The 27,566-nt window shown below is 35.8% G+C and overlaps 1 protein-coding gene across 7 annotated transcripts in view; it reads right to left on the bottom strand.

The window, feature by feature from the left end:
* Positions 1 to 27,566, bottom strand: part of astn1 (astrotactin 1) — a 414,746-nt gene that overhangs the window by 163,525 nt on the left and 223,655 nt on the right. For all 7 annotated transcript variants that reach the window (XM_087241082.1, XM_087241083.1, XM_087241084.1 and 4 more), the window contains 2 exons: positions 26,982 to 27,176; positions 9,969 to 10,096 (listed from right to left, as the gene is read on the bottom strand). In XM_087241082.1, coding sequence (XP_087097208.1) covers positions 9,969 to 10,096; positions 26,982 to 27,176 — 323 coding nt within the window. The remainder of the gene's footprint in view (positions 1 to 9,968; positions 10,097 to 26,981; positions 27,177 to 27,566) is intronic.

The raw sequence follows: 27,566 nt of genomic DNA, 5'->3' as shown, positions 1-27,566 counted from the left end.
TCCTGCGAAAAAGCGTGCACAGCGGCCTCTCGCGGATCCGCGAAAACAAAAACCGCTCAAATACGTACCTCCCGGGACGTAAATCGCGGTCCGCAGAAATGTCCGCGGGGCTACGTTTCCACAATGAGCCTGGGTTGATTACAACAATGCACAGCCATGGCCTAATGGTTAGAAATCTGAACTTGTGATCACAAGTCGCAGTTTTGAGTCCTGGCACCAGCACCAGAAGCTCTGGCCACCATCCATGGCTGAGGTGGCAATACCATGGCTGAGGAGAGTCCCTAGAGCAAGACACCAAACCCCCAACTGCTTCCCAGGTGCTTCAGCAATAGCTACCAAGTGCTCCAGGTGTGTTCACAGTGTGTATGTGTGTGTGTGTGTGTGTGTGTGTGTGTGTGTGTGTGTGTTCGTGCGTGCGTGCGTGCACTTGGCACCGTAAAAACACAATGATGCCGAGCAATAGAACATAATCTGGTGAATGCTGTTTATTGTTGTGCAGGGCTGTTCACATCATGTCTAAAAGTAAAAAAAAGCACTATAAAGAACTTTTTATATTTGAATTAATGAACCTGAGTTGAAAAAAAAGATGCAGTATGTGAACGACCCATTAAGCGATCTCAAGCTGGTTTCTTGAACATGACAGAACTCAAAATCAAATGACCTCAGCATGCACCAGTTGTAATTACAGTAAAGTAGCAATAAATGGACCACAAAATGGATTGAAATATTAGAGAAAAGTTTTAAGAACTTTGCAGAATCTTTGCCACAAAACTTAAGAACATTTTCATTGCAAAAGAACATCCAATTTAGTGATGACAAGGTACAGTTAATAAAGTGGCTTACATACTTAATATACTCTTCATTTGCATATGAACTAATTAACAACATATCACTTCTCATAACACCTGCGTTAAATCACAATTCAGTAAATTTTTCTTCCTGACATTTCAATTCACATTCTCATGAATAGAGAGGGAGCCAATTTGTCAACTCTGAATTGTGCACAACCCTGTAACACACTAGATATATACTAGAGATGAGAGATAACAGATTCAAAATAACAAGCACCAAAGCAGTATATCACAAAAGACACGGACCAAGTTTTAAAATTCATAGCAAGGTCACATTCCGACTCTCACACACCTTCTGCCAGACGGCAAAACTGTCCGTGATAGAACTCAAGCAGAAATAACATACTGCCAAGCACTAAAGGCAGAGTAGATACTCATCAGTTCCACTCCTTCCCATGTAGCGACTAGGAAAGCTCACGGACTGAAACTGCAAGGTGGTATCTGCACACATGAGCAGTGATGAAAGAGATCCAGACATGAAACAGGAAATCTTCAGCTCATCGATCCTGCCAGGTCTTTCTCTGGGATTATAGGAACTCCCACTGCAGAGCAGCCACAAAGGCCTAACTTGATTGGATCCATCCGATTAAATCTGGACCTTGTCACTTCTGCGCTGTCTTGAAGAGCTGCATTCGGGAGATTGCCCAAGCACAGCTAATTCTTAAGGAGTGGTGAGAAATCCATGTGTCAGCCATTTCACTCAATCTTTCTCTTTTTTTTTTTGCAGCCTCCTTTGTGTTTGATGATCAATGCCATCTATTCATCTTCCGTTCACCACCCGGTGCTGCCCAGCAGGCTGTAGCACCTGTGGCGTTTTTGCATCATGTAATGTGTGTTTTGAAGTGATTTCTTTTAGCATTTTCATTCCAATTGCCATGAAACCGTGCGCATGCCTTTGAACGAATCCCCCGGCGAATTGCATGTCACAAAGACAAGTGTTGCTTAACCCCAACACCCCCACCCTCAACGAATCTCCATCTGTGGCCGTGAATGTGAGTCACCATATGCATCAGGAGGCAGAGATGATTTCCCTCCTTTCTTTCATCCAGCAGGAAATCTGCTTAGTGCCAATGTGCTTTCTACCTGCATTCCAATTAAATCAAGATGTATTTGCCTTTCAAAGCTTCTCGGCCTTCTTCCTTTCCCATTGGAATAATTGATGGAGTTCGCTGGTCCTATGATGAATGACTTCCAACCCAGAGATGAATAGAAAGATGAATGCGTTGCCCTGAGAGGGTTGGGAGGAACGGCTCCAGGAGTGCTGACATAGTGACAAATACACTGACCGTCGCACCAACTTGCCCAAATCAGCAAGGGAGGGTGGCAGAGGCCTGATAACATCAACGACTGCTCGGGTATGTGCCACTTGCCCATTCCGTGCCCAATTACATGAGCTAGTGACTAATTTAACCTCAGGCGAGTTTCCAAAACTGAAGCCTCAACACAGTCGAGGGAAAAACACAGCAATGATGTATTAAGGGCACGGGCAAGAAACAAAAGCTTTACTCAAAACTGGAGTTAAAACACTCTTTTTTTTACCCCATTCTTATATGGAGCTGCATTTCAAACAAATTGTCCCAAAATTTCCAGAAAGGTTTCATTTAGTAACAACTTGGAGACACTTCGTTTACAAATTCACTTACTTAAAGGTCAAAACACAAATGAGAAGCTTATTCTATTCTATTCTATTTTAATGTAACTAGGACAACTACACATATGTTTGGATTGTATTGTTTGTTTCCTTATTTTGCTGTTGCTATTGTTGATTGTGATTGCTTACATTGCTTATATTGAAGTTTCAGCTTTGGTCTTCTTGCACTTACAACTTCTTTTCTATTTTCTTTTATTTCAAGAAAAAATGTCCTCTACACATTTTAACCATGCGCGCTACTTGTTTATATGTGATTAATTAGATCATTCCATCACCGGTTGCTTTAAACCAATATACTGTATAAAGCAGTATACTACACAGTAAATATACTCACACTGGACACTTTATTAGAAACACCTTACTAGTACTGAGTTGGACCCACTTTTGTCTTCAGAACTGCCTTAATGCTTTATGACATAGATTCAACAAGGTATTGGACATATTCCTCAGAAGTTTTGGTCCATATTGACATGATTGGTCCACATTCATGATTCGAATCTCCCATTCCACCACATCCAAAATGTGCTCTATTGGATTGAGAACTGGTGAGTGTGAAGGTCATTTGAGTACAGTGAACTCATTGTCATGTTCAGGTAACCAGTCTGAGATGATTTGCGCTTCAGGAAATTATGCGTTACCCTGCGAGAAATAGTTATCATAAGATATGTACATTGTGGTCAAAAAAGGAATGGACAGGGTAACGAACAGTACTCATGTACACTGTGGCATTAACACAATGTTCAGTTGGTACTAATGGTGCCAAAGTGTGCCATGAAAATATCCCCCACACCATTACACCATCACCACCAGCCTGAATTGTTGATACAACGTAGAAAGGATCCATGTTTTTATGTTGTTGACGCCAATTCTGACCATGCCACCTGAATGTTGTAGCAGAAATCGAGATTCATCACACCAGGCAACATTTTTCCAATCTTCTAATGTCCAATTTTGGTAAGCCTGTCAGGAGCTGACAGGAGTGATACCCAATGTGGTCTTCTGCTGCTGTAGCCCATCTGCCTCAAGGTTCGATATGTTGTGTGTTCAGAGATGGTCTTCTGTATACCACAGTTGTAAAAAGTGGTTATTTGAGTTACTGTCTTTCTATCAGCTCGAACCAGTCTGGCCATTCTCCTCTGGCATCAACAAGGCATCTGCTCCCACAGAATTGCCGCTCACTGGATATTTTCTCTTTTTCTGACCATTCTCTGATAACACTAGAGATGGTTATGCGTGAAAATCCCAGTAGATCAATACTTTCTGAAATACTCAGACCAGCCCGTCTGGCACCAACAACCACGCCACGTTCAAAGTCCCTTAAATCATCTCTCTTTCCCATTCTGATGCTCGGTTTGATCTGCAGCAGATCTTCTTGACCATGTTTACATGCCTCAATGCAAAAGTTGATGCCATGTGATTGGTTGATTAAAAATGTACATTTACAAGCTGTTGGACAGGTATACCTAATAAAGTGTCCGATAAGTGTATACATATTGTTGAATTGCAGACCTAGTCCAAACATTAACATCAAATATCCACATCCAAATATTGTGATGATTGTAATGTGTATTTATGTAGCGCATTTATTGTGTATGGCCATACACCCAAAGCACAAGGGGGGTCTCTCCACACCACCACCAGTGTGCAGCATTCACTTGGGTGATACGAAAACAGCCACAGTACAACGACACCAGTGCAATCACTACACAAGTGAAGAGGTGGAGTGAAGAGTCTGTGATAGAGCCAATTTGGTGGATGGGAATGATTGGGAGGTCATGATCGTAAAAGCTGAGGGATTTTGGCCAGGACAACAGGGTTACACCCCTACTCTTTTACTAAAAGTGTAATAGAATTTAATAACCAGAGTTTTACAGTAGGACCTCGGTTTAACGTCTCATGCGAAAGAAGGCACCCACTGACAGTTTAGTGTCCCCTTCACTTTTACTGGGGCATTAGGACTCACACAGACCACAGGTAGAGCGCCCCCTGTTGGCCTCTCTTACACCGCTTCTAACAACAACCTTGTTTTCCCATGTGGTCTCCCATTCAAGTACCAATCAGGCTCAGCCCTGCTTGGCTTCAGTGAGTAACCGGTCTTGGCCTGCAGGGTGATATGGCTGTGGCTCATTCTTTACCCATAAACAAAGAACACACACACAAAAAATCTTTCTTACCAACTTGATTATTTTTCTCGGTCAGAAAAAAGAAAAATACGCAGTTTTCAAGCAACATTATAACATTTTTTTTTCTTGTTATACATTAAAAATTACCACAACAGCTGCTGGAAACACTTAAAGTATCTTGTATGGTGACAAAAGACTGGAATCAATAGAGGTGATTGTGAAAGAACTGAAGATGTGCACTCCAAAGCCATTTTTATTCCTTTAATTAAACATCTGACTGGCGCACACGTGTCTCATATGACTAATGAGAAGTGTATTAGACATAATTTGCAGTTCTTGCAATAAAAGGCTCTTGGGGAGAATCAGGTGCAAGTGTGAAGAGCTGGAGAAATCAGCACTGAACCACCTGCTCATAACAGATAAATAACCTCTGTCTTCATAGCCAATGCCTCAAGCTTGACTGACAGAGGATGACTCTTCTAGATTACCCATTTTAATCTTCCCGCAAGTATCCAATATGACCTCTCATAAGTCTCACCTGATGCCTTAACCATTATGTCTGAAGACCAGCTATGTCAACCACTGTTTCATTGAGGGAAAGCACCTGCACCTCCCGGTAGCTCGGGCAATATTACAGAGCCACGCAGGACCATTTCATACTCTCCTGACCTTTAGACTGGATTACAAATTGGAGTTGAACGGTGGTTGGGGATTCAAGCTGGCCATAATAAAATAGCTGTAAAGTGTGATAAATGTCAGCTTTGGCTTCTTTAAAATTTGAACAGGGCAAAATTAGCAGGGTAACAACTAGGGGTGATCATTTAAAGAGCTCAATTAGAACAACTACAAATAAAATATAGAAAAATATACATACTGCTATAAATAAATTAATAAATAAAATAGAATAAATGAACTTACATAGAATACTATTATTTTAGAATATTATTATTTGTTTTTTAGAATTTTATTATTTTATTATGTATTATTATAATTTGGGCTCTATTATGATCTAAGTGCAAATTCTAATAAATTGGAAAAAACTGAACTTTTCACTACAGCGTACAACCAGTTCCATCTATACGCGGAACAAGAACAAACCTCCTCCACTCAGCCTCTTTACTTTCTCTTTACTTTACTTTTACTCTTTATTTTACTTATTTACTTTCTTGGAGTAAGGAAACGGTAGAAACTCCACTGAAGACATCCATTAGCCTTCATATTTAATTTCGTATTTGCTTAAAAAAAATGCTTTTAATTTCCAGCAAATTAATTAATTAACAATAAACAAAGTGCACTAAAAAAACAATGTTATATCCAAACACACATTCTATTCTTATGCCCTAAATTGTGATGCATATGTCTCCAAAACCAGACAGGTGGGCAAACTATGCAGTCTATTTTAGTTTCCCAAAATAGTAACATGCAAACAATGCGCCTTAACACACAACTTTTCAACAAAAACATACTTTTTTAGATTTGCTTTTTAAACAGCGTGGCACAAAACGTTAAAATTATAGTTGCGTTGGTCTGAAAATAGTAACAAATTGTGCCATACATGTCTTGCTTCTTATTGCATCTGGTGTATGATGGAGTCCTTAGTGTAAATATTGAAGGCAAAAATCTATTAAATACAAATAAAAATATATAAAGTAATCTTATAAAGTATCTGTGTTTGCAGCTATAACATATAGATAAACAAACAAACAAACCAAAATAAAATAATATATAAAAAAATAAATAGAAAGAAAGAAACAAAAGAAAGAAAGAAAGAAAGAAAGAAAGAAAGAAAGAAAGAAAGAAAGAAAGAAAGAAAGAAAAGTTTATCTAGATTTATTAGCTACAATTGGTCAGAATACCACATATTTTCATCTGTTGCAATTGAAAATAGGGTAATTTCACCAAATAATCATTGTTGTCTAAAAATGAATAAAAACATGGCACCTTTAAAAAAATAACTTTATTTAGCTAAATTACAACATTTGCATTTTATACTTGATTTCCAAAATCAGCTAAGTGAATGTTTATTTAGTGTGTTATTGAGTGCTGAATCTTCATTTGTACACATTTTTTCATCAAGCTCTGATAAATTATTAATAACTCATTAATTTACAAATTTATTTTTAATTAAAACAACCCAACTGACATCACAAAATATGGCAGAAACATCTAAAGTGCTAAATCTGTCTGGATGTTTCAATCATGCATAAAGTGAATGATGCTTCACACATAATCAAAAACTTAAGATAAATGATTGAACATAACATAGTGCGGTTTCCAAACAGCAGGCAGACCAAGAAAACAATAAACAAGGAAAAAAAAAATCTATTCTGTTTGGCCTTTCCTGCTGTGAATTTTACATAGAACCTTAAGGACTATAATCCTTCATTCTCTGGCAGCCTGATATGGGTGGCCGAAGCCAGAGGGAAGAATATGATGAAAGATGCGGCTTTCTGAAGCATCATTTGACAGGACAGGATTTCCCCTTTTTCTTTCTCATTAACACGAGCATGAAAAGTGACCCCCTGCAGTATTTAGGGTATTTTGTACAGAATACTCGTATTTGCGTATCTCCAGAAAGAAGTCTGATTGGTCAGCTAATAAATCCTGACAGAGGCAACAAGCATCCAGAAAGCCTTGACAATTATTTTGTTAATAACCTCTCCGTTTTCTGCCTCTTCACCATCCACTTAATCTGCCAGGAGATAATATGTACCACTTGACCAAACGCACATAATAAAAGCACACCAAAATTGAAGATAGACACGGTGCAGTTTGATCTGAAATCCAGACAGCTTTTTGAAAAAATAAATAAATAAAGGCTGCTGTATAGTAAATTGTAGTTTTAAATGCTGTCAAGTGAAGCCATAACCTAAATTATACAAGAAATGATTTCAGAAATGCTGCATGGCCTTGTTGGGATCACGATAAGCAGAAAAACCAAGTGAAGTGCTACTATTGTGGAATCAGCAATAGAAGAAGTGGAATTACTTAAATAAGGTCAAGGGCGAGATTAAGAGGCTTATTTAATCAAGACAAACATTTATAAGCTGTAGGACTAAGAAAGTTGTCAAAGCTTTATCAACACTTTGTGGAGATTACTATTTGTTTATGTAATTATTGATATTTTGTGTAAAAATAAAATGTGTTTGTAAATGTGCATCCAGTCAGAATTTTTGTCCCCCCCCTCCCTGAATTATTAGCCCCCGTTTATTTTTTCCCCAGTTTCTGTTTAACGAAGAAAAGATTTTTTTCAACACTTTTCTAAACATAACAGTTTTAAAAACTTCTTTCTAATAACTGATTTATTTTATCTTTGCCATGATGACAGCAAATAATATTTCATTGGATTTTTTTTAAAGTGACATTTAAAGGCTTAATTAGGTTAACTAGGCAGATTATGATAATTTGGCAAGTTATTGTATAATGATGGTTTGCTCTTTAGACTTTAAAAAAAGATATAGCTTAGACATGTAGACACCTGTAGACATGTTAATTTTATTGTCAATATAACTCTATTCATTTAAAAGACTTAAACAATTATCTAATGGAAGGAACATGATTTTTAAGGAACAGTGGGAGTAAACAATCCAAGCCAACAAAACAACACCAAGCTTTGCCCCGCATGAATCTGAGTTGAGGGAGGATATGATAAACATAAAGACATGTATAAAGAAGTTATTTATAGTAATGTCCAGATCTGATCTTGAAATCAAGCCCGATCATGCAGTTTCAGACGAAATCGGAATAACCGTACGTTCACACCGAAAGCGGCGAGAGCGTCCAAGGTCGCTCTGGCCACCCTGGCGACAACGCTCTCTGCCTTCAGCTCCGGCGGCAAGAGCGTCAAAACTCGCTACATTGATCTCATATTTAAAGGAGCCGTTGCAGCATATAAGTTACATTCCTGCATAAAACATGTTTCTAGCGTAAAATGTTGCGCACTTCTTATCAAATTCATACAACAATGGAAGATCAAGTTGCGTGTGGTGTGGCTTTGCTCTATTTATCCAATATGTGTCCATATGTCTGAAATATCCTGAAGCAGCAGTACTGTTTTGAACTGTCGCATCGCGTGAGACTCCCGCTTTTTTAAGATAAATTTGTATAACATTAATGCACATCACTAACTCGCCAGTAACTTATTTAATGTATGTTCCTGTAGGAAAAAAATGTAAATAATTGGAAATCCGGCGACCGCAATAATCAAACGCTTGGGAACAACTGTGGTCGGAACCAAAGTTCACAGGTCTGTGTTCTCTGAACTGCTATCAAGCGATGGACGTCTTCATTCTAATTGCTTGCCACCGAACCGCGTCATAGCTCATTACCATAAAGTTGACTTTATTTCAACTCTCCTCGACGCTCACGCCCGAAGACGCGCCGCCCTGCTCCTCGCCGACAATCGCCACCGGCTCTCATTGAAAATGAATGACCTCCGGCTACTTTGATGCTCTCGCCGCTTTCGGTGTGAACGTACGGTAAGATTTTACCTCCTGATCAGAACTTGAAAATATATGTATGTATTATGCGGTGGCACAGAGTTCTTGACCTCACACAGAAACAGCAATCCATGCGCATGACATCACTTTGTTGCAGAGACGCTATTGGTTAAATGCCAACAAAGTAGAACATGAAAGCAGCTTGAAACAGAATGCACGAGTATGTCTGTAGTCTAGAGGTATTATAAAGTTGATGACGACAACATTGCTAAAGCTAACTGTGAAATATGTACACTTGGGATTGCCTGACTGGTATTTTAAGTTGAGGTGCTGTTTGTTTTTATGTTTACTGAAATTTATATATTTACTGTTGCACTAAAGTCCAAAAACAAAGAATTGATGTTATTTATTACTTGATTGTTCAAGCTACCTTACAAAAGTGCTCTGTATGTTAACAGAGTTGTTGAATGTTAAATTAAGGTGAAATAAATAGAAAATAAGGAAAATCCTGGATCCGTTTCTTCGCTCTTCTTTATTCCTTTTTTATGAAGTATCGGATTGGGTTTCGATATTGGTAGATACTCAAAATCAAATGCTTCTGACTCTAGGGCAAAAAAACCTGATCGGGACATCCCTAGTTACAATGCTTTATTATTTATAGGTTTTATCGCTCATGCTAGTTTCCAGCATCAAATAGCTTCAAATAAACCACTGCTCCCCAAAACAACAGTTTAAAGATTTTGAAATGTTAAGACAACCCTCAGACACAAATATGTGCATCTTTTAGATAAATGGAAAGATTCTTCCACTGAATATTTTGATATACTTGGGTGTAAGTGGCTTCTCAAAAGACTACAGGCTGCGGTAGTCACTGTATATATAAAGTGTGATTAATCATTCTTACCAGTGAGGTATTCTGGATCAGGCACTGGGTCAGACAGTTCCTCATGACACTGGGCTTCATTCGGCACTGACGCCACCACCATGCCATCCGGGAGCTGCTGCTCAATGCCACGAGCAAAGTTTTTCTGCCTAAATAGCAGGAGAAAAAGAGGACAATGCACTCAAAACATAGTTAACTGTTCATGAATCTGTTCAAAACAATGTCAGTTTATGGAATAAAATAAAAGCAGAATCTACAGGGTAACATTTGGAAAAAAAAGAAGTATTCATGACAAGCATGTGTTGTTATGGCTTGTATATCTTCAGCAGGTCTAGAGACTCTTAATTTGAAGTACATTTGGTTTATGTTGGTTATTCATATCTCCTGCTTTCTTTTTATTGTTACTAATTGAGTTCACCTGTGTCTTGTTTAGTTCCCTGTTATTCATGTATATGGCGATTAATGTTTGCATTATTACTTATTTGTCAATCCAAACATTTACATGGACATCAGTTATCAAATTATTTGCCTTAATTTGAACAAGAAAATAATATGATTAAGGTGTTTACTTTTTGAATGCTCCTTTCATGATCTCGTTTTACATGATATAGCACACAATTCGATTAATGTCATTAGCCACTTTCACACATACAGACTTTTCCGGAAAATTACCAGCAATTTTCTGAAAAGGTCTGTATGTGTGAACAGGCAAATTCAATCCGGCTATTTTCTGGAAAGAGAAGTTGAAACATTACCGGTAATTTGCCAGAATGCTGCGCTGTGTGACCGCAGAAGGAAAATTACCTGAAAGAGCGCGTACACGTCTAGAATGTGCTGTCATAAGACATCTACTTTAGCCAATCAGAACACTCAGACGCATTCACGTCCGCGCAGTTTGTGAGAATAAAAGCCTGTGAATGTTTTCCCAGACACATTTAGTTGCTAGATGTTAGTCAGATAACATTCCTATGTTTCTTCTTAATGCCAACTGTGTGAATAATTATCGATGAAATGCTTATGATAAGCCGTTGCTTGTTTACCTTCAAGCTCTGACTCGTGTGCACTAAAGAAAGCTGGTGAGCGCAAGCACACACACATATTATGAACATCTCGACATGCGAAAGTTGTTAACAATACTGATCCATCCACAGAGGTTGTTATGTAGTCAAATGTTAACAAATACAAGCGCAGCGGTTTAGAGGTCATTTCTGGTTAATGATGTCAGAATTTACTGGTATATTGCAATGGATTTGTGAATGGTCTTTTCCCGAAAAATTCCATAACATTCTTGCCTGTTTTAACAGCGCTTTTTTGAATTTACTGGTAAAGTCGTTCCAGAAATTTTCAGCATATTTCTCTTTATCACTGTGTGAAAGGGGCTACATCGTCACCGTGCTATCTACGTTTCCTCCAGAGTTTCATGTTGTTTCGGGTGTTTCATTCTTATTTTGTCGACTTTGCTTAACTGCAGTTTGGCACTTTCACTTTCATTCAAGAACATTTTATGCATGCCCCACGTGACAAACAAGATATTGGATGCAACTATGAGCTGTTGGAACGGTGTAGTTTTAATGGAGTTTGATATAGCCCTCCATATAGGAAAAAAAATACTCCGCATTTTGCAATGCAGGTGTCTGTGGTCCTTTACTGACTTGGTAGGTGCAGAGAATAGTGTCAAACTGCCGTGTGTATTGAATATCCTGTCACAACAGGATAATAACAGTAATAGATTGATTAAGGTGCTTACACCTGCTTCTGTAAAAAGTTTGCCGAGACCATATCGATGTCCTTCTCTCCCTCATCGTCAAAGGCATTTTCTCAAAAATGACCTTCCCAAACTAAAACATTAACAGTTTCTGAATGATTTGGTCTACATTCACAGTTCATGTATCTTTGGAAAGGGGACACTCTGGGCTTTATTATTCAGAGTATGCTCAAAATGAAAAAAAAAAAAAGTTATAGATGCTTAAGTACCAATAACACCACCTAACAATTAGAAGTTTTTTTTAAAATAGTAGCAAACTGTCTATGGCTAAATAAAACATAGTATGTTACATATACTGTACATAAAAGAATGAACAAACAAAAATAAAATGTGGATTGAGAAATGTTGTCAGACTGAATAAACATAAATTTGAACAAGAGTGAATAGAGTGCAAGTGAACAGCATAAAGTTGAAATGGTGTTTTTTTTTTTTTTTCTTCAATTAACTGACATACATAATGTTGGGAAAAGATGAAAGAAGCTCAAAGAGAAGAAAAAAAAAGTAGACTGAAGGAGGTAGTGCAAAAAGCAATGTCTATATCTAAATGAGATCTGCTGAAGTACTCCAGACTTGAGGAAAGAGTAAGAAAATATAGTTTGATTTTAAACAAGTAAATATAGATAAAAAGTGAGAAGACTGGACAAACTAGATATAGTATAGTTCTAGAGCAATACGAACAAATAATAAGTATGCATTGAACAGAAGGACTGATAAGAGGGGATAAACTGATCCAATTGCAAAAGATGCACGGATGCACAGAATATGCATTTATAGAGGATCTGACTGAATGTTTTTAGGTCTATCTTCCTTTAGATCAAGGTAAAAAAAATGAGAGAATACATGTTTGGCAACCGAACAAAAAAGTATGCCAAAATAAATTCTGAATATGAAGATAATATAGACCAAACTCTTTCCTGTTCAAATCAAATAAGCACACAGAAAGTGCACAAGGGAAATACACAGAATGCAATGACATTCTGAAACGTGTCTTGTAAATGAGCAAGTGTTCAGGAAATTGTAACAGTCAGCATCCATCCAATCTGAATCTCTCTTCAAGCATTACTGTCAAAGCCAATTTAAAAGTGGACTTGGATGAGAGAATTTCATAATCTAATACACAGAGCAATGTATAAATAATTGGGCTTAAATAGGAAAACAAAGATATGAAGAATGAATGAAAGATGAAATGAAATGAAAAATGGCTAAAAGTGAAACGACAAACCCTCTACTTGTGGAGACTGACACCATCTCTGTTTCAGTGGGATGCAAAATGTAATGTTTTAAATGATTTCCTATGCTAAATAATAGAAATTTCCAGTAACACTTTAGTTTAGGTTATAATTCAAGCTATTAATTACTGGCTTATTGTATGTATTTATTAAGATATTAACTGTTTATTGGTTTTAAGTATGATCCAATTTCTGCATACCTAATTCTACCCAAAACCTAAACCTAACCCAAGTAGTGTTAGTTAATAGTTTGTTAATACCGTTAGTTGTGACTAAAATAAAGTGTTACCCAATTTCCTCTAATATATCTAACCCAGAACATTATACATCAGGTTTTACTGATGTATATTAAACTGAAGGGTTTTCTAGGCCAAATTAAATCTGGCATAAACCTCAAAACTGTTTCCTACAAGGTCCTCTTGGGTGTTCTGCAAAGCACACCAGAGCACTTTCTTCAGGAATTTCTCTGAACGTCTGGGATTTCCTCCCCACATCTAATAAAAATGTAAAAAAGTTGTTTCTCTTGTCAAACTTGAAGCTCACGCTTCAATAGATATACGCATATTGAAATATTAATAGCTCTGCATTATTGCTTGTCAAAGTCAAATCTGATAGAATGGTTCATTTCCCCATACAATCTGTGCTGCTAATAGAAATGTGCAAAAAACTGAGAGGTCAGTAATTTTAATATTAACGCATGAAATTCTGAAATAATATCAGAAACAATTATAACTATCACCACGACATAAAATACAAATGAGAATAAAACTTTAGTTCACTGCCACAAAATGTTATGAACAAACCGATGTATGGAGTCAATCCAGGGCCATAAATACTTGCAAAATAAAAGAAAGTTTTGCAAAGTAAAAGTGCAAGTGCAAGAAAGTATTGTGCAAAAATGTATTAAGTAAATGCAAATCTCCAGAAATTGCAATTCAGAATTCACGTGGGTTTCCTCCGGGTGCTCTGGTTTCCACCCCAAGTCCAAAGACGTGGTACAGGTGAATTGGGTAAGCTAAAATTTTCCGTAGCGAATGTGTGTGAATGAGTGTTTATGGGTGTTTCCCAGTGATGGGTTGCAGCTGGAAGGGCATCCGCTGCATAAAACATATGCTGGATAAGTTGGCGGTTCATTCAGCTGTGGCGACTCCAGATTAAAAAAGGGAAATGACCAAAAAGAAAATGAATGAATGAATGAATGAATGAATGAATGAATGAATGAAAAATACTTTTGCTGACAAAAATAAAGAACTGCAATGGGAAAATTAAGCTTTGAGAAATAAAAATGAAATTTGCAAAAAAAAAAAAAAGAACTGCAAATAAAAATCAAGCAGTGCAAAAAAAGTACACTTAAAGTGACATTTAAAGGCTTAACTAGGTTAATTAGGTTAACTAGGCAGATTAGGGTAATTAGGCAAGTTATTGTATATCAATGGTTTATTCCGTAGTTTACTGGGAAAAAAAAATATAGCAGGGGCTAATAATTTTGACCTTAAAATCTATTTTTAAAAATTAAAAACTGCTTTTATTCAAGCTGAAATAAAACAAATAAGACTTTTTCCAGAAGAAAAAAAATATTATCAGACATAGTGTGAAAATGTCCTTGCCCTGTTAAACATCATTTGGGAAACATAAAAAAATAAATAAATAAATAAAATAAATAAAAATCAAAAGGGGGCTAATAATTTTGCCTTCAACTGTATATATTGCTTTTACAAAACCCGTCCAGTCAATTGCAATGCTTATTTTATTTGCTTTTTAGTCAATCGTGAGTTTGCGATGCTGATTTCACTTTGCACTTCATGGCCTGCGCGAATGCCCAAGTTCCCTTGACTCTGCCCCCTTGTCAAATCAGGGACACAAATTGAAACATGCAGAATCAAGAAGTGCATAATGAAAACAGCATTGCAAACTCAAGGTTGAATATACTGCACATATTTTTTTTTTTTTTACACTGCTTGATTTTTATTTGCAGTTATTTTTATGCTTGCAAACTTAATTTTTATTTCTCAAAACTTAATTTTCCCTTTGCAGTTCTTTATTTTTGTTAGCAAAAAATTATTTTCGCTTTGTGATTTTTGTAGATTTGCATTTATTTATTTTTGCTCAGTAATTTATGTTTTGTTTGCAAAACTGTCTTTTATTTTGCAAGGATATATGACCCTGAATTGACTCCATACTGGTGATGAAAGTTAACTACAGCAAATTAATTATTATTAATATTATTATTACAGCAAATTAAAACAACAAGAGCAATAACAATTAAGTCTGCATGTTTTCTAAGCTTTAAATGCCTGTGACTTTTCCAAAAACTGTCAAAAAAATAAAAATAAATAAATTGCATACAGAAGAGTCTCATGGGAAAACTTTCACAATTTAACTTCATTAATCATGTGAGTTGACCAAGAACAGACAAACATGAGGCAGACTTTGGCAATGATATAGCAGCACATAATTATAGAAAAAACAATAGATTTTATGAGATGCTCTGGGCATTGCAGGTGTGATTAACTGCTGAATGAGAAAAAGGGGAAAATATAAATAATTCAAAATGACAATAGGTTAATTCTGCAGTTCAAAATGAGTCAGTTGTTGCTGCACAACAACAGCTGATGGCAAATTTTATTAAAAGGTTACAATATTTAAGCAACTGAAGAGTTTAAAAGCCTAACTATTACACACACACACACACTGTATACACCCACATGCACACGCGCACACACACACAAACACATAATAGCTCATTAAATTAATAGCAAATGGAAAAATGTAATTTTGTAGCATGTTTTTTCTTTTTCTTGTTTAAATTAAACTAAGATTATCAAACTAAGAGTTCAAAAATTAGGTTGATATTCCATCTCAGGCAGGAAAATGAGATTTTCAGTTGTCAATTCAAATCAATCCAGAATGGCAAAATTTTGTCTAGTGGCCAGCATTTACAGCTTGTTTGAAGCGGAAGTATGCACTTTCTGAACCATTAAACAAAACTGCATCAGTAATATCTGTTAGCAAAAAAATAAATAAAATAAAATAAAACAATAATAAATTATAAATTATAAATTGTAATCTCACCAAAATTAATTAAACATTATTTTTATACACATTTTCTAAATTAATTTTATTTGCATGAGGCTTTTTATCAACATCCTTTAAAAATATTTATAAAAGAACATTCTAAAGCAAATCAAAAAATATTAAAACATTAAAAATATATAAATAAATCCATTTAAACATAGCTCAGACTTCAACTTAGGAAAAAAGTTCCATGTGTGATGTTTTAATTCAGTGCTGGGAGGAAAGGTAGCACTTTGAGTTTCTTGCTGTGGATAGAAACACCCAACAGGGAGATTTTAAGGAGGTAGTCCTAATCATGATTCTGCAAACTCTTAATGAGAACAAAGGGCACTAAAAAATTCATTAAAACCAGCTCAAAGCACGCTGGGAAGGAACAGAAGTGAAACTGGTTAAGGCTGGAACCCAGAGGAGGGAGAAAGTAATTAGGAAAGGGCACATGTTTTTAGGTGGAAAGTCTTGTGAGGATAAGACTGAAATCAAACCGATATTCTGCCTGGCAGTGCACATATGGGGGAGGAGAAAGTAGGCACAGGCACATTCTCTCTCTAAAAGCCAGTCAAAACTTTGTCAATCAAAAAAATATATCATAATTTAATTAGTTTGAATTGTTTATCAATATGCTTTGGTTTCACCCACAAGTCCAAAGACATGTGCTATAGGTGAATTGGTAAGCTAAAATCGTCCGTAGTGCATGTGTGTGGATGAAAGTGTGGATGTGGCTGGAAGGGCATCTGCTGCGTAAAACATATGCTGAATAAGTTGTCGGTTCATTCCGTCATGGCGACCCCTGATTTATAAAGGTACTAAGCCAAAAAGAATATGAATGAATGAATGAATAAATGTTCATTAATATATTTCACATGTGCAACATCAAATTTGTGAAACATGCTCATGTTAAACCCCAGGTGGTCACATGATGACAAATGTGAACATTTCATGTAGCGTATCATATGGAAACAGGTTTTGTGGGGACATTTTTCCAAAAAAGCACATTTTAAATGTGCCTTATAAATTTTAATTGAGATTATACTGATAAGCCATTGCACACACAGACACAACATGGGGGAATAAACAACTGCTGCTCAACAAGCTGCAGAGGTTTGGCAGCAGTGCTATGGGGACTTTCTGAATGAAGATTGTAACACAGCCTCAGGCGCAACATCCAGTGAGTAACCTGTACTCGGTGTACCACATCTGAAAGACTGTGAAAAGGCCTCTGTGTGTGTGCAAACTTCAACAATGTGTAATAAAGGCAGAGTTATCAGTATTTGTTACATTTGTGTGTGTGTGTGTGTGTGTGTGTGTGTGTGTGTGTGTGTGTGTGTGTGTGTGTGTGTGTGTGTGTGTGTGTGTGTGTGTGTGTGTGTGTGTGTGTGTGTGTGTGTGCTCCATGTATTTCTTTCATTGTGGGAACCAAATGTCCCCACAAGTATAGCAATGCCAGATAATTTTGACCTTGTAGGGATGCTTTTTGGTAAATCATCAGAATTGTTCCTTGCGAGTGTTTGGTTTAGGGATAGGACTGGGGTAGAATATGCTATTCTACAGTGTGATAGCAATTATGTCTGTGGAAAGGCCTCAAAAGGATGTGGTACACTTTTTGGTGCTACTATAACCATTTATCCAACAAAATCAAACAACTAGCCAACCAACTGATATAAAAAGCAAACAAAACGGAAAAAAAAAAAATATATATATATATATATATATCCATCCATCCAATCATTCATCCTTCCATGTCAAAGGATGTACATCCATGTACATCCATCGATTCATCCATCAATATATCCACTCACCTACTGACTACAGCTGTATGTATACCTGTACAACCTTTACCCATCAAACTTTAAATATCATAAAACATTTTCTGCAAGCCATCTTTAAAGGTTGTCTTTCATCATTGTACCTGTGTAGTTACATTTGCACATCCCCATTAACACTGGATAGTTTGATTTAGGTTTAAAGATTAAAGTACTAAGATGCTTCACAAATGTAACAATTTTCTGAGACTAATATTACTAATATTAGAGAAAGATGGAGAGAGCGAATGAGAGAGATACATATAACACACATATTTGTATGGCAGAAAATCATAAATTTGGGACATAAATAGCACTATTGTATTATTTTTTTGCGTAAATGGCACTGTAACATGTCAATTACTGCTTGGGGAGATGCCGATTTCATTTGCACAGTGCCAGATGCATCATCTCGGAAGACCACATATAATTAAAATGATGAGCATAGACATGCAGTTGGCTTGCAAATATGCAGTAGCAAACCAAAAATGAACCATAAGCTAAATTAAGCTGGCAATTAACCAGTACAATAGGCTGGCATTTTGAGATGGATCTCAATGGAATTGGAATGGAGAATCTAAGAAACATTTAAGAGACATATTCTAATACTGAATACTGCTTACGCAGATATTTGCTTTCATTTAAATTTTGGGAAGGTGATAAGGTTGCAGATCTTTATCAAAAACACAAAAGGATATGTTTGAGAGTTGCCGAGCTCCAAACATACTGTAATTAGACCTTATTAAAATTATTCAAACCAAAATGTACCACAAGCTAAATTAACCTGGCAATTAGCAGGTAGAATAGACTGGTATTTTGAGATGGCTCCGAGTTGATAATCTAAAAAATATGAAACATATTGTAATTCAGAATACTACAAACTTGCTAAATTCCAACTCATTTACTGTAGCAGATACTTTTATCCAATGTGACTAACAAGTGAGAATAAATGAAGTCCTTTAAATCATCAAAGAGTAGCAGTTTATAAATGTATGTTTTGTCTTTAACCAAGTCTCTGCTTTTCATACCCGGAACAACTTTCTGGACACCAACCAGCCTGAATCCAAAATCAGACGCTCCACTGAGAATGCCCCGCTTGCAGTTGTGGAAGCAATGAAAATCACAAGAGCTGCATCTAAATCCTCAGTGCTCATCTTGCGGGATTTGTCTACTGCTTTTTATGTGGTAGACCACCAAATTCTCTTGGCAATCCTCAGAACAAACTGTATCTCAGGAACAGAACTCCAGGGGTTCAGCTTTTACCTTAGGTACGTCATTCAGAATTTCTTGGAGAGGTGAAGTGTGCAAGCCACAAAATCTTGCTATCGGGTGTGCCTCAGGGCTCTGTTCTAGGGTCACTTCTCTTCTCCATCTACATAACATAACTTGGGTTTGGCATTCAGAAACGTGGCTTTTCCTACCATTGCTATGCTGATGACACCCAACATCTAAAGACACATTATGTTTTGTCAACTCTTAACTGATTGACAAGAGCAATTATTATCTGTTCATTTACTGGTTTTCCTGTTTGTCTCATTTCAGAAAAAAAACAAAAAACAGAATTTTCATGCAATTTATATTTCTCTGTTCTTTCATGACCTGTAGTGCTTCTATTATACTCACATATCAATATAACAACTCAATGTTCAATTTTTTCTCCTCTGAGCACACTCAGAATTGCACATTTTCCAAGATTTTTCCACGCTTACTTTATGTACTTGTAATAAGGTGTCTGGTGCAAATGGAGAGGACTGGAGGGCTTGATGGTTTGTCAAGTCCACTCATTTGCTGTCACAATCACCAGCAATCTAATTCTGACAGATTGCTGGTAAACACGCAGATTGCTAATGGACTACAAATCCACCATTACATTGGCTACAAGTTTCAGTCATCCACCGCTCACACGCACCTGTTCCTCATTCAGTAAAGTACACATGCTCATGGCTGGGAGCTGCTCATGCTCTGACTACATGGACTTTATAAACCGCACACACACACACCTCTAGGCTGAATCTTGTTATACTGAATTGTGAACTTTACAACGCGTTTTCCTTGCTTTGCTTTGCTGTGTTTTTGACCCTCGCTTCGTTTGTTTGTTTATGTTTTCTGCTTCCTGTCTGTACTGACTAATCGCCCGTGTCTTTGACTACGACTCTGGATTTGCCTGCATACATCTGTTCGCTCCTGATTGTGACTGTTGCTTGCCTGACTATTCTCAATAAACCTTCATTTGAATCTGCACCTCCATTGTCAGTGTCCTACTCACATTACAGCTGTGTAAAGCATACAATGCATTTCAAGAAACATAGAGTGTTAATAAGAAAATGTCTGGTGCATATGGAGAGAAGCGGGTGCATTTTGAGAGACATTAGCTATGTTTCTATCCAAAGATGCTAATTAATTTTATGCGCAAACTGGAACATCGCATACAAGACGAGTGAATAAAGCAACGTTTTCATCCAATGAGTTAAAGAGAACAAAATCTTAACTTCCTGAATGACTGGTGCCAAATATCAAAATAAAAAGGCAATTTACTGCGGTAGAAAAAAGCACGGAGCACAGACAATTTCTGGAGGTAAATAATAATATAATAGCACTGAAAAGGGTGTTTTAGATTGACCAAAAGCTGCTGGTTTGTCCATTCACACACATTTTTTCATCACATGATCTCCTATAACAAAATCACATTACTTTTTTTTAGATGTGCATACTGGAATTTGTCAGTAAAAGTGTTTCCATCTAGTTTATACACTTTTTTTATCAAATAAAATCCTAAAAAAAACAACAACCTAAAACTCTTAAAATCCTACTCAGTTACATGCATTAGATTTTTTATGTACATTTTCAAAATGTATGCACATCTTGGGATTTCAATCAACCATTTTTTATGGGCATATCCAAATCCATATCCAAAATTTGGATATAATATGTGGATGAAAACATAGCTACTGAGATCCAAACATAATTAAACGTCATTAACTTCCATTGTACAGAAAAAATAAATCTTTAAATAGAGACTACATGTTGAGATTTTTGGTGTAAGAGTATAATATTGCTTAAGTGACATCTAACACTTTTATGTCCAAATTACCTTGCAATGAAAATGAACCTTTAAAAAAACCATCCATCAGGTTGCCCTTCTTCTGACTGCCCTCTGCATATCGTTATAAAAGTTACTTTACACAGACAGCAAAGATCCAACAATATACCCTTCCTGCAATCCAGGGCTTCCAAAACAGCATGATCATCTGTCAGAGAACTCTACTGACCTAAAAAGCATCAAACAGGAGCTAATACATTCTGCATTGTCTTTTGGGCAGGTTGTCACAGGAAATGTGTTGCACCTCACATTCAGGATTAAACAGCATGAAAATGTAACCATGCCTTTCAGATAGTAAAAGCAGCTGCTGTGTGACAACCCAGACTTGTGGGTAGCAACTTTTGGTGAAGCGCCAAAGGAAACACACGGCATGTGTAAGTTTAAAACAGAATAATAAACAACTTCAACCTCTCTGGATGGGTTTTAGCTGGCAGTTGCTCTCTCTTTTCCCTGTTGCATCATTTTGGAATGAGATGAATCAAAAGTACCTCTGTACGTATATGTTTAATTCCTCCTGAATTTATCCAGGGTACATTGCATACATATGAGTTGATGTAATATCGAAGTATAAATCATTTACTATATTACATCTCACATATTTTAAGAGAAGACCATGGGGTGAAATCCATAAGCAGCTACGATATTCTTGTGTGAGGCATTTCAGCATAAAAAACTTTGTCTTGACACTGGAAATTTTTTAAATTTTTTAACATAGCGCCAAATGTACTAAATCAATCTGTAATATAAAGAACTCATTTAACATTTAAAGTCATTGGGGCCTATCATACACCCGTCGCAAGAAGACGCAAGACGAATTGTTGCTTTTTTTTTCAGACCAGAGCAACAGTATTTTTGTGCCACATTGTTTAAATAGCAAGTCCATTTGTGCCACTTTGTGGACTCATGGGTGTTCCAGTCTAAAAAGGAGGTGCGTAAGGGCGCATTGTTGGTGTGTTGCTATTTTGAGAAACTGAAATAGACTGCACCATTGACCAACTGAAAGCTGGTCTAAAGTACAGCACAGAGCCCATTAGTTATGCACCTGTGCAGGTCCAAACACTTAAATATTGCTTAATACACACAGAGGATGTACAGAAACACATAAATATCTTTACATACAGTATTAAGGAAAAAAATAAAAGGATTAAATTGTTCCAAAAATGATTATTTTCTACATAAATTTAAAAACCACTACATGCATGCTTTCATATCGGGGGATTTTTTCAGTTAATTCATGAAAATTTGCAATTGTAAAATGTTATTAATATTATTATGACTATTATTTATTATTTGCATATTTATATTTGCTTTAATTTAAAACAAATTTAGATTTTTCCACCTGTCAGGCATATTAGAACAGAATTTAGAAATAGTTTTGAAACAAATCTTTGCGCTTAACAAACTAAATTAAATATATAGGCTAATGGATGTCTTCAGTGGAGTACGAACAACACCATTTCCTTTCCACAGAAGTAATGGAGTTAAGTAAAGCGTAAAGGTAAAGGTAGGTCTGTTTCTGTCTTGTTTTTTCGCTAGTGAAGCGTTTAGTTTTTTCACTTACAAAGTCCGCCATGTAAATAGCAAATGGGGGCAGAAGGACAGGGGTTTGAGCTAGTATCATGAAAGAAAGTGAAAGTGGTGGTTGAGTGGGGTGGGGGGTGGTGGTGTGATGTGTCGCGGGCGAAATGAAGAGGGTTAGGGAGGTTGCATGTGAGGAGAGTGTAAAATTGGTAAAATGAGATGCATATTAAGCCCTGCCCATAACTCATCGAGAGAATAAGCACAAACCTGTTAGAATATGCAGCAGGGTGCAAAGCATATTTTTCCATCCTTAATATTGCAAAAGTGGATTCGGACACACCCTTAATGCTTTTGCGCCATACGCTTTAGACTTTGAACTTTGATAGTTAAAAAAGAGCCTATTTAGTCATGTGCAAATACACCTTTCGACGTAGAATTATTTTAACAAATTAACAAAGTTAAAAAATAATATTAGTTGTGCTACTAATGCTTATGCAAAGAAAATGTTTGTGAATGAATGAATGAATGAATGAATGAATGAATGAATGAATGAATAAATGAATGAATGAAAACTGAAATAAAAGCAAAAACTTTGAAAAGTTAGGACTGCAAAATTTGGTTAGAGTTGGTTAGCACTTGGACTCATTAAAAATACAAATAAAAAATAATGTACTACAAATGATAAATTTGGAGTTAAGTAAAGTTTAAGCGCAAAGATTTGTTTCAAAACTATTTCTAAATTCAGTTCTAATGATAAATAAATAAATAAATAAATAAATAAATAAATAAATAAATAATAATAATAAAATGAAAAATAGTAAAATATAAATATAAAAAACTACAAAAAAAATATCTTTTTAGATTGATGTATACAAACTGTAGTCTATAGTTTAAATGGTTGATTCATTCACAGCATTCATCAAAATGTTTGTTCATCCACACTGTTCACTTTAAAGATTACCATGACTCTAGAAGATCAAACAGCATTTAATTTCCCTCCACTGCTGCTTCTGATCACCAGAATTTTGACCATTTCCTCAGGTCTGAAATTAATTGTTGAAGAACTGCAAGACCCTATGAAGGATTAATGAACTTGCCATGGCCTCCTTTTGTTCAGCTGGAGAACCAGTAGCTTTAGTTGGCCCAATTAAGCCCCATTAAACCAAACTTGCTTATGGTCACTTTTAATTTACTCCTTACCATTCCACATAATTGGAGCACACATGAGGTCTGGCCTCTCAAAAGGTGGAGAGAACAGCACAGAGAGTAAGTCCTGGAGCACGAGGGGCGGTTGTGCTTTTCAAAGGCTGTCTAAACCCTACTTCTCTCCGGGTGCCTCTAAATGAGATCAGAGCTTTTGAGATTTCGCTTCTTGATAATATTAACTCTCCTCCACCATTTCTCCATCACCCAAGCCTCCCTCCCTCACTACCACGCCAATCAAACCATGTTGAGTAAACGGATAAACTGCTGCAGGAAACTGCTTCTGCAAGACCCTGTGATTAATTTGAAGGCAACAATGACTTTGGAAGGTGACCTTTAGGCTGAACTGACCGCAGAGTAAATCGCATGCTTTTTTTCCAATTAGAGAAAACTTCAAAGTGTCTTTGTGTTTAACTAGATCAAGACTTTGCTGTGTTCAGTTTCACATGAATAATGCTGTTATTGAATAAGGCTTAATGACCAGATAGCACAACTGTAATGCATTAAAGATCTACAGTTACATTTTGGACAACCACATACTCATTGGCCATTTTATTTAATTCACCTTGCTAGCACCAAACTGCATAATAAATAAATAAATAAATAAATAAATAAATAATTTAATTCTTCTTTTGTCGTGATTCTTAACATTTAAGGTATGATGGTACATTTTTTAAAATTACATTTATTGCTTCTGTCTTCTAAATAGCACTCTTTTTTTTTTAACAGAGACTTCTTGAAGGCCTTATTTAACTTTGCATCAAAGGTGTTGTATGTAAGTTTTTCACTCTTTTAAAGCATAAAAAATACTATAATATGTTTGCAGATATTTAAGAAACATGCCAAGTGAACATTGTTGTTTATATAAAAAAATGCTGAAGTCAAATATTTTGCATTTAAAATGTGTGTTATGTGCCAGAATGTCTGTCTTTGTTTTGGTTGTTTTAACCCACCCACTGTCACTTTAGCCAATTATATTTCAGCACCCGGGGTTGGGTTGGTGGAAAACCGCATTCATTCATTTATTCATTCATTCAGAAAGGCTCTCAAAGCATGCTTCAGTGACCGAAATGCGACCTCTGCTGGACAGTAGCACACTAAAATGAGACCCAGATTAAGAGTTCCACATGAGGTTATTAATTAGCAAATAATATAAATATAAGGAGCCTAAACATTAGGTGAGCAATTGGAACCTCGTTTCCTAACAAAAAGCTACGTGAAGAGATTTGCAGTGATAAGCAATTTGCCTGACATAAATTTGAATACAGCCATTTAGAAGCACAGAATATGCACTCACGCACAAAATGGTAAGGTTTATAACCTAATAAATATATATATTAATATATCTGGTACTGCTTTTAGTAGTATGGCAATGCATGTAATGTAAAATTGCATTCAAACTCACAGTATTAGCATTTAACACTGAATAAAGCTCATCATAAAGATCCTTGTCAGTTTTCTGTTGGTCAGGTGCAAGAAATAGAAGCCGTTTCTAATACATCCCATCAATTCGAGGAATTGGTTAGAGCAAAATCTGCTTTTAATATAGAAAATATTTATTCTACCGTGTGCTGTTGCTTTTATATAGAACACGGTTTAAATCAGCCTTTAGGCTTGATACTCCTGCTCCTGGTCCTCAATCTGGCAACTTTTCATATTTCACTGTTAGTAATATAGTTAATATATTAAATGCCATTAAAATCTTTAATGACAAATATTAAACAAGATATTTACAAATGAATACAATAAGCATGTAGATAAGATGTGATTATTTAAAAACAATTTTCATTCATTTTTATTTATGCAAATAGCCTATATTTACCCATGTCTATTTTACAGTAAATAGGGTCTCGACAATTCATGTAAACAATTTTTTTTTCCAGAGAAGATGCTCAGCTGAAGCATATTAGGTGTACATAAAGGCAACTCCTGGCAGTAAAATGGACTCACTGATATTTTTGCTCACCCCCAGGTTCCGAGTGGGACTCGAATTGACATATATAGTAGGAATATATATGTTTATTTCTCATTTAAGGAAGGTGGATTGAATTTGTGTTAGTGGGCTGTGCAAGCTTCTGAAGCGACTATAGTTTACCCCCTTATTCTAATGCTTAGTTTTAACTTCCACAGATCATCTTGATCATACACTTCATGCAGGTTTTGTTCAGTTTTATATAAAAGTCAGTAATTTTATTGACAAATATGCAAATTATTTAAAAATATGCAACCTGATTTATTTACAATAAAGTTTGTAAAGTAATATTTTCAGTTTTTAGTATGTATGTAGTATGTTTGCATTGTAAAAAAAAGTAATAATAATAAAAGTTTAAAATGTATTGTTTTTCATCTTATGTTTTTAGTTTTTAATTACTAAACTCCCCAAATCATTTTTCATTAATCCATAGACTTTTTGTTTTTTTAAAACTCTGCACAATAGCTAGACATATCTGTAGACTCTGTCTGGCTCTACATGCCTAAAGACACCAAATTATTGTCATGTATTTGCCTAATTGGATTTTTGCACTACTGAGTAATTGATCAGTTGTATCTAATAAAGTTATGAATGAGTGAATGGATGATGGTGTGATACAAAAATACCAGCAAACAAAATTTCCCAATTCTAAAAGATATAGTAGGACAGGCCAAGAATTGGCTAGGGAAGGCTAGGTCCTTGTGCTGGCACATATTTAAACTAATACACTATTCATACCTTTACATGTGTACATGTTACATATGGATTTCTTGCTGTAAATCTTAATAAATATGATTTTACGTTAAGTATCAGACTTGTCTTTCATATTGTTTTTTCAAACCATTATATAAAAGCCATTTTTCAGAGACATGATAAAGTGAGTGGTGTACATGCAAAGACTTGTCATTTCTTGATCTCATTCTCCTCTCCTTTGCCCATCATATCTTGTAACATTTCCACTGTCCTCACAATGATGTAGGCAATAAAATAAAATAATTAGACAGGTATATACACTACTTATATTTAATATTTGTATTTAAATATATTTAAAAATATTACTGAACACATATTTTAGTACATCAGAAAATTAAAGATTTTATACACATACTGTATTTATAAGTTGTAAAATACATGCATGCCGTACTGTATGTATACCACCGTGTTTATTTATATAGCAAGACAAAAAAAATAAAATGAAATGAAATTAATTTAAATTAAATTATGCTGAACTGGAAATAGGAGCCATTGACTTCAAAGAGAAATCAAATCAAAGAGCAATACAAAAGACAATTCACCACCACATTATCTTAGCACAATCTGTGAAATGGGTCAACATAAGTCATCTTTTAGTGAACATAGTAAAACCTCACCTAAAAGTGGCTTTTAGTATCTGTCCAGATGTGATCTCTTTGGTGTGGTTATTATAGCCATAAAAGAGGTCTCCAAACACAGTCTGGTTGGCTGGGATGTCGGCTGTGTCCCCGCAGTCCAGTCCCTCTGTGCAGGCCTCAGACAGTGGCTGACAAGAGCGGCCATCTGACCCTCTCTTATAATCTTCAATACATCTGCAAAAATCAGGAGGAATGAGGAGAAAAAAAAGAAGATATAAACACATCAGAGATAAAGAAGAGTGCCTTTCTGCCTATATACTGTAAGATAATACTGAGCATTGTCAGAGGTTAAAATAATTTCATTCTTTAATACTTTTTGTTCCTTATTTTGATCATTTTCAAATCTATGAAATTTAAGGAAAGAAAACTAAAACGTGTAGATATATTATTTAATTTGTCTGTTATAAAATTTTATTTTATTATTTTTAATACATTAATGAAATAAAATCTATAATCATTTTATATGTGCCTATTTAACTTTAAATTTAAAAATCTCTCCATATATGTGTAACACTAGGATGCATGACAACGGTGATGAGGATCCATGTGCAGTTTATTTAAGAA

Source organism: Danio rerio, chromosome 2, assembly GCF_052040795.2.
Source record: "Danio rerio strain M-AB ecotype USA chromosome 2, GRCz13ab, whole genome shotgun sequence".
Classification (NCBI taxonomy): Eukaryota; Metazoa; Chordata; class Actinopteri; order Cypriniformes; family Danionidae; genus Danio; species Danio rerio.
The sequence above is the reverse complement of the archived record's forward strand: the minus strand, read 5'-3'. Positions and strand labels throughout refer to the sequence as shown.